Source organism: Cyrtonyx montezumae, unplaced genomic scaffold, assembly GCF_038088225.1.
Source record: "Cyrtonyx montezumae isolate F1298 unplaced genomic scaffold, pur_monq_1.0 scaffold_2, whole genome shotgun sequence".
NCBI classification, from domain to species: domain Eukaryota; kingdom Metazoa; phylum Chordata; class Aves; order Galliformes; family Odontophoridae; genus Cyrtonyx; species Cyrtonyx montezumae.
In genome coordinates, this window is record NW_027071936.1 from 11559760 (window position 1) to 11568103 (window position 8344).

The 8344-nt window shown below is 41.8% G+C and overlaps 1 protein-coding gene across 2 annotated transcripts in view; it reads left to right on the forward strand.

Annotated features, from left to right (window-relative positions):
* The window catches only part of ARHGAP10 (Rho GTPase activating protein 10), a 123365-nt gene extending 117971 nt beyond the window's left edge, over nt 1–5394 (forward strand). For both annotated transcript variants that reach the window (XM_065736379.1, XM_065736380.1), the window contains one exon: nt 4965–5394. In XM_065736379.1, coding sequence (XP_065592451.1) covers nt 4965–5053 — 89 coding nt within the window. In that variant the 3' untranslated portion in view covers nt 5054–5394. The remainder of the gene's footprint in view (nt 1–4964) is intronic.
* The last annotated feature ends 2950 nt before the right edge of the window (nt 5395–8344 follow it).

The window sequence follows — 8344 nt, forward strand, 5'->3', positions numbered from 1 at the left end:
ATTGCAATGAAAGAGAATAATCGAAAATAGATGTAATGCTCACCCATGTCCCAGGTTCACAGGGAAAACTCCAAAGGAGCAATCTCCAGAAAAAGATCTTTCCCCACTGATGGTCTAGGACAAGTGGAGTCAGACTCCACCCCTTCAGGTCACACAGGGAAATTGTTTTCACCTGTGCTCCTGCAGCTGACTCAGTGCTCGCCTCGGGTGATCAACCAGCGGTTCAGGCTGTGATTCAACAGTTCCCATACACTTTGTCAATATGCAAGGCTGCTTTCACTCATAGTGCAGACCAGTCTTCGTATTTGAAGCTGCTGAAATGCCTCCACACAGGCCTTATCTTTTTGCATTGAGCACCCTTGTGGATTTGACTCTAAATTCCAGTGAATCAATTCAGGTTCTTCAGTTACTCAATTTAAATTCCCATATGCTCTAATAAAGCCCCCAAATGAAGAATTAAAGTAATAATACATCATTTCTGCAGCTCTACCAATAACCTTAACTATCAAAGTGACAATGCATCAATCAAGTTGACATACAGCTAGTATCAACCATTAAAGTAACTGTTAAATTAATGTCTACTAAAAAGTGCTGCTTCCATTAGTGAGGGTTTTATCCGTCTCTCCTTTCTCCACCCTGCCTGTCTCAGTTTCTAATCCTGTCTCTCTCATCTCTCACTGTTTGCATGCTGAACTTTCTCCTTTCTCTTTAGTCTGTTCTTCTGCCTTGTTTCCTTCACTTTTTCACTTCCCTTTGCTTCCCTGTTCTTCTGCTTTGGCTCTCTTGGGCTGTAGATGCTGATTGCAGTAGTTCTCTCCTGTCTGTTATTATCCTGGATGAGTCTTTCTGGCTGCTCTATCCTGAGACAGAATAATGGCATTTAGTAAGGTACAGTCTTAAACCTGTCATAGCTGCTAAATATAATACCGGTGCAAGCAGGTAAAAATTTAACCTGTACTCCCCTCTCCATTTCCTTTATCTAAATGGGGAAAAAGTACTGGTTTATCAAGCTGACAAAGTTAGATTTACTAATATTTTAAATTAAGCTTTACTTCACCTGATAGGAATCTGTATAGAATCTGAACATTTCCATATTCAGGTATTTTCATTATTGCACACTCTCCCAAATCCTACAGTCTTTTTTATTGAAGTGCCACAGAATATGAACATTAAGGCACCAGCTGGTACGTTAAAAAAGAAAAAGCAAACCTTTCTATTTAATTGAATTGTGTAAGAAAATGAATAATATAATCTGAACAATCTCCACTGCATTTTTTATATATTTTTTTCAATCTTCAATTCCATTTTCCTTAGGCTGTGCCAGTGTTTTTATTTCCCAGTTGCTACAGGCTGTATTATTGACAGCACATAACAGTATAATTCAGGTGGTGAAAGGCAAAGCTTGAAGATTTTGCAGCTGGATAAGGGTACATATGGGAAGAAGCAGTGTGACCTGAGATCATAAGAGACATAAGCTGGCTGTACATGGGTACCTTTGGTTGCAACAGTTATTCCCAATAATCATGAGAGGAGTAACCAGACTGCCTGACACTGAAATCTTGCCAGCCTTACAGCCTCGTCTTAAATTTCTGCTTCTTAAAGGAGACTGATAAGTGAGTGAATGGGAATTTCACTAGAGAGAAGTGTTTAGATGAGGTAAATGGTGTTTACACAACAAAATTCCTTGTCAATATTGCTAGCAGTTCTACAGCAAAATTTCCCAAAAATTTCCCGAGTTAGTTCTCATCAAAGATTTTCACAGTTCTTAACACACTTCTCATCACAGCTTCACCAGTAAAACGTACCAGATATGCACTGGTAACTTCTGCTGACTTTGTTAGAAGTCTTAAAAGGCCACAGAAGGTAGCTTGACCTTAACTGGCCTGACTTTGCTGTGTACAGAATAGGGAAGTTTTTGTCTTGCCAACAGTGTTGTGGAAACAGCAAACTCCAGAAAAAAAGTGTCAATGGGAAGCTAAGAAGTGGAAGATGTTTAAATAGATGAGTTTAAACAGATGTGCTTTACCTCTTGGTGTGTGTGCTGGACTGTCATGGATACTCATCTGACAGGTGGGATGGATTCGGCTCAGGAATAAGACCCCAAGTCTTGATGTCTGCATGTAGGACATAGGGCCAGGAAGCACATCTTTGTGCTTTTAACTTCATTTCCCAGTGAAAAATTGGCCAACACGATTTACTTCTATGGAAGTGTGTTTTGGTGTTGCAGTGAGATTTCTGTTGGCCACAAAGCGTAGCTTTTGCTTGCTAGAGTAGTCCATCAGAAAGAGAGAGCCCCTTGTAAGACACCACACATGTCAAATTTCCTCCCCGTTTCCCTCTTCCTGACAAAACAGCTGGTTTCCACAAGGGTTTCGCCTGCTTCAGTCCTACTGCAGTTAGTGGCACCTAGACAGTGAAATAGTACCACTGTGGAAATGAATCTCAGCCTCATCTGTAGTGCAGACCCCTGAAACTTTCCATTTCCTGAATGAAGAATGACGTCTGCTACAGGGAAGTACATCGACATTTGGTGTCTGGGAACAGGTGATTTGGAATTTTTATGTATTTACAGTTAGACAGTCACAACAAGGGCAAGATTAAAGTTATTTCCTATGGAGAATACAGAAAGAATGCTACAATTGCCAAGCTAACCTTGCTGTGTTTCTTGATTCGATGAGATGAGAAAAGCTTTTACTTGGAGATCTCATTACAGATAGCGAGTGTTGATTTCTTTTGTCCACGTGAGTTTGGGGTAATAGTTGCGTGGCATTCGCAGCCATACGGACAGTCAGAAATCCTCCTTGTGTACAGTTTGCCTTCAGCAGAGCAAGACCACTCAAATAGCCCTGCCGGAGGTATTGAGGAGGCCTGCCATCCCCTACAGGCTCTGAAGATTGCTACTATTCGCACTGCCCTCAGAGTAGCAGGGCTTCTGATGGCCACTTTTGATCGCACAGCTGCTATATCCTCGTCAAATCCTGCTGCACCATATGTAATTGTCAGTTCTATGCTCCCTGTCTTTCACACTACAGCTGTTTTCCCCAGTCAGCATAAGACTTAGTTCTATAGGTGCAGTAATGAGTTATAGTTTTATGGCCAAACGTGTAGTTTCTGCAGCATTATTTTTAAACGAGGCGGGCCTGAGAAAGCGCTAAGAACTGTGATGTCTGTTGATGGAGAAGAAATGACAGAAAGGGGACGATAAAGAGCATCCCTTCAACTGACTACTTTTTTCAGAAACAGCCTATGTCCCGGGTTTAGGAAGAGCTGTGGTAGCAGAACATTTTCTGTGTGGTGAAGGCTCTTAAAAATGAATGTTATTGTACACTATGCTTCTGGAGCTTCTGGAGGTGGGCTTGTGCTGGTTTCAGCATCGCAGCTTTAAATGAGAGCGTACACTGTAATCGTGGTTTAAAAATGACAAAGAAAGAGGAGGGCCTGCTAATTACTAATAGTAATGTAAGTTACTGTGAGTTTTGATGTGTACAAAGATTCTAAAAGGGAATTTTCTGTGTTTTTGTTTTTTTTCTTTCCTTTGGAATCTTTCTATTGCACGCATTCACTTTAATTATGTGCCCATACTGGTTCTGAATATGGACTATCAGCATCATTTGGAAGCAGTCTGGTTTTCTGAATGTTTAAGCTTCTTGGAAAAAGAGCTGTTATTTAAGCCACGGTTTCTGAGCACAGCTTCTAGCTATGGCCTGCCAGCATTAGGACGCAGAGAAAAAGGGTAGGGGAAATTTTTAAGTGCTCAATTTGAGAACATTACAATGCTTTTTAAACGGAGATTTAACTTTTATTTCCTTGATTTCTAGAAAGCTACAAATATCACATTTCTCAATGTGTTAATGTGTTTTAAATGAAGTATTGTCATGTCCAGCAGCACATTTCAGCATTTGTCTGATCATTTCTTTAAGTAATGCCCATCTTAAAAGCACTGTTGAGGATAAATTAACATGGTAGGGAACATCATAGGTCAGTAGAAGTGTGGGATTTACAATTAAATAGGTAAGTAGATATGTGTACTGCACTCTCCCAAGAAGTTTGATAGGGGGATTTGAGCATTTTTTACTGTTTTCCAAATGAACGAGGCTTATACTTCTTTTATTAACTTCTGTCAAATGCAGTTAAAAAATATATATAGGAAGCCAGAGTTCATTTGTTCTGTTGCTCACAGAATTACCTGTGGGCATTTAGAGTCTGAGCAGAGCTTTTTTTTATTTTAGGTCCACAAATATTCTTGCATTCACTTTAGTGGCAGATAGACAGGATGGTGATAAAGGACAAGGCTTACCTTCCAAGCTCTTCCTTTGTGTTCCGTGAATAGCATGTTGCATTTGCATTTGAGACACATCAAGTAGGGGAATGATTCATATCACAGAATCACAATTGTAGGGGTTGGATGGGACCTCCAGAGATCATCGAGTCCAACCCCCCTGCCAAAGCAGCTCCCTAGCCCGGGTTGCACAGGTAGGTGTCCGTGCAGACTCCACAACCTGTAGTAGAAGCTCTACTCTGTGAAGAGATGATACTCGGAATGAGATCTGACTCTTTTCTGTGGCTCTGAGCTTCCAGGTTCATTGCCTCTGCCCAAGACAGCAGTTTGGTTATACTTTGCCCCCAGCTACTGAAATTGTTTCCTACTATTTGGTAGATATTCTGACTTCTCCCCAGAAAGCTTTTGAATTTTCCATTTTATGAGCCTGTCCTTTCTAAGTCCCACTAGCCAATTGTTTCCTTAACGTAATCTCCTGTACCCAAAAGCAGAAGATAGTTCAAGCACTTTTGTTAAGCAAGCATTTGATTAACTATCCTTGCCATTTTCCCTAGCCAGATTGTCAAGTCAGCTTGGTGTTTGCAAGAGACTGGATATTCTCATGGATACTTTGCATGGAGCTAAAACTAAAAGGACTTATTTGAGCATAAAAAGATGCAGTAATATGTTTCCTTTTCTTTTGCAGTACAATTTTCCAGGGAGCCAGGATGGCTAGAAGGCACCCTAAATGGCAAGAGAGGACTGATTCCACAAAACTATGTTCAGTTTTTATAGCTGTATGCATTGAACGCCAAGAAGGTGTACATGGTATCCATGGATTTTTGTTATAGTTGCTTCTCTACACTTTTGTGACCTTTTTTAATCAACGAAGAGCCTGACTGTGGGTTGAAGATCCTAATGTGTTTAAAGACATTAAGTGTTGCCAAATATGAATTAAAAATGAAAGATTCTTTAAAGGTTGAAATTGACGGGGACAATTGGAAGGAGGGAAGGTTTAATTCTGTAATAATTTTTTTTCAATTGTAACAATATGTTTGTTTGCAAGGTAAGTAGCATTTGAAGTCCAATCTTTGGTTTATCTCTGACTCAACTCTCAGTTGAAGATGATCTTTTAAAAATTAGTGTCTGGAAAATTACACGTTGATCTCAGCCATTTTTAACAAGATTGTTGTTCGAGTGTGGAAAGTACTGCTGCATTAAAAAACTATCATGCTGACACTTAAATTATATTTCGAAGTGGAATAGATACTATGGAACAGATATAATGGTAAGTAAAATGATAGGTATCAAGACATGACATTTTTCAAATGTCTTCAAGGAATATGTTCATTTATGTTGTGTGTGCGACATCATTTATTTTATTAAGGTAAGACACATGAACTTTTATTACAGGCTCCTGTCTGCCATGGTTCCTTTGTTACTCAAAAATATCACTGTAAATGAAATAAAATGATGTTTGGTATTTGACCTTAGCCATTCCTTAGCTGGAGAATATTTTGGTCTGGTTGTTTAAGCTATGACATCAAATAATTATTGGCAGCTTTATTCAGTCAGCCACAGAGAGGCTCTAAAATGGATGGGGAACTTGGAGCAGGCTACTCAAGCCAAAGGAAAAGAGAATCTCTGTGATTCTTCTGTATCCTGGAAGCATCTTTCATTTTATCAGCTGTCTGGCTCTTGAGCTTCCATTTCTTCCTCTCCCATGGTTGTAGATAGTTATGTCTTAACGATACTTTGTAGTAACACAGTCCTCAAGAAGCTGCCTCAGAGTTTGTAGAACTTTTTGTGTAGTAAGAGTAATTTTTTATGTCATCATGGAGAAAGCTTCAAGAAATCTTGTGCTGTATAAATCTGTGCCTTGCGATAAAAATACAATGTGCAGTCTATCGTTCATCGTTGTATTTTTTCTCTCCAAGTGAGACCCTTTGGGAGGCGGTGGAGAGGATGGCACGTTAGCATAGGCTCATTTACTTCTTAAATTGGACTCTATGGATTTAGATTCATTTACTACAGATATACTTTGCTTGCAGGTTTTTCTAACTAATGTGATTAGTAAACCAGTTAATGGTTACTGCTGCCTTAAGGTTGAGGTGTTTCTTTTCCCCTTAAGATTTAACTCCATACTGTTATTTTGTTCCTTTGCCTAGGCTGTGTAGGCTCCACTGGAGCCCACTAGAGCATGCACAAATCGTTTCCAGATGGAGCAATGGTGGGCCAAGTCGGTACGGCTCTCCAGCGCTAAACCTCACAGCTTGGAGGAGTTTCATTTGGTGAATTCTCCTTGAATGTAAGCAGTGACTCTGCCATAGGCATTTCTTATCTTGGCACAGCGGCTGAGTGACCCAAGCACAGAAAATGACTTCAGGACATCTGTAGAGAAAAGTCCAGTTCTCAGATTTGCTTCTTGATACCGTTTTAAGGAAACAGTCACACCAATAAAAACAGCATGAGATGGCAGGTTTCCTTGTTTAGGTCTGCTCACGTGTTGTATCTGGATGTTGTGTCGCCTGGGACCATAGCTGTAGGAACTTGTTTGTGACCTTCAGGAGTCATTCTGAAAGCAGGATGTTGTCTGTGTGGCCAAATTCAGCTTCCAGCGCTACTAGTTGAGAATGTTGGACGGAACCAGAAGAATATAAATCCTTGTTATTCACTGAGTAGGCGTGGCTGCAAGGCATGCTGGCTCATCAGTTAGCCAAGCAGTGATAACTTGAAGCTTACAAGCTTTGTTAGTCACTTCCCCTTGTTTTGTTGCTGTTTTAAAAGTGCAGTGCACGTTAGATCTTGTTCTGGTTATGTTACGGTTACTTTCTTCTAAAATTCTCTGCTCTAGCTCTGCTCTTTCTGCATTTTTCAATTGAGACGGTTAAGAAAGGTGGATGCATAGAGTAGAAGTAAAAGACAGTACTGAACGTCCCTTCAGTCCAGTCCTGTGACCCTATTTGCCTTTTGAGGAGGTGTTTTGAGATTCCTGTTAGTGCTGGAGCCACACAGAGCCCAAAGAAGAAGACTCTGCTAGTGAGGAGCAGTGCACTGAGCAGAAGTAAGGCTAATTCGGACTTTCTCAAGTCCCAGACCAAAAGCAGCAGTGTGAGTAGAGGCAAATCTGATCTGGCTCTCTGGTTAACCACGCTGCCACTTCGGAATTTAGCTGTGGTAGCTGCTCCCCAGCATACGGTTTTCTCCATCAGCCTGGCCATACCAGTGCTGCCACGGCATGTCTCATGCTTCACTCTCACTGCTGAATAGCTCCGTAAGCAATGTCCTCATGCTGACTGCCTGGAAGTAGAGATTAAAGGATGCTAAAGAATAAAGATCTTACCAAGAAAGTCAGGCCTCTTTTCCAGCCCTTGAGATTCTAGTTTTCTTTCCCGAAGATGGGCCTCAGAGTTACGTCTCCTGCCTTTCTTTTCCGCGGTCTGAGAAATGCGGTGTTAACTTGAAGCAAGATAGGAGATGGGAAATCAGCTACAGGGAAAGCCAGCTGAAGGGCTTTGCTGCTCTAGCCTGGCAGCAGGAGCAGTGCTGCTCAGCACTTCTGGGCTCAGTCCTCTCCAAGGGAGCTGCTCTCACAGCCCAGCTGCGGGTACGCTTTGAGCCGAATCCGCAGACAGGGTTTCCCCGCCCTTGCTATGTGGTTACTGTGCGCAGTGCCGTGTATGACTCCATTCTCAGAATCTCTTACTCCCTGAAGCAAATGCCTGACGCAGGCTGCAAGTCAGGGAGGACCATCTAGGAATCAGCTGTTTTGTGCTTTTTATGCCGAGTGACGTTCTCTTTGCCCTCGCTGTGGGAACAGAGATTGAACCCCTCCACGGGGGACTGAAGTCTAACATGTGCTTGCGGAATAATTGATGGAAAAGCTGAGCCTCCAGCCCACTTGGGCTGAGTAGGAATGTGCAGAATGTATTACTCACTGGCCAGCATTCGGCTCTGCTCCTTGGCCAAAGCGGCGCTTTCACTTTGCTGTTCTCCCAGGGGCTCTCAGGCTGCTGAGTGCTGTTAACCATTGTCCTCCCTGACAGTCACGGAAGGTCTCCTTCTGCTGCACAGTCCTTCACTGCG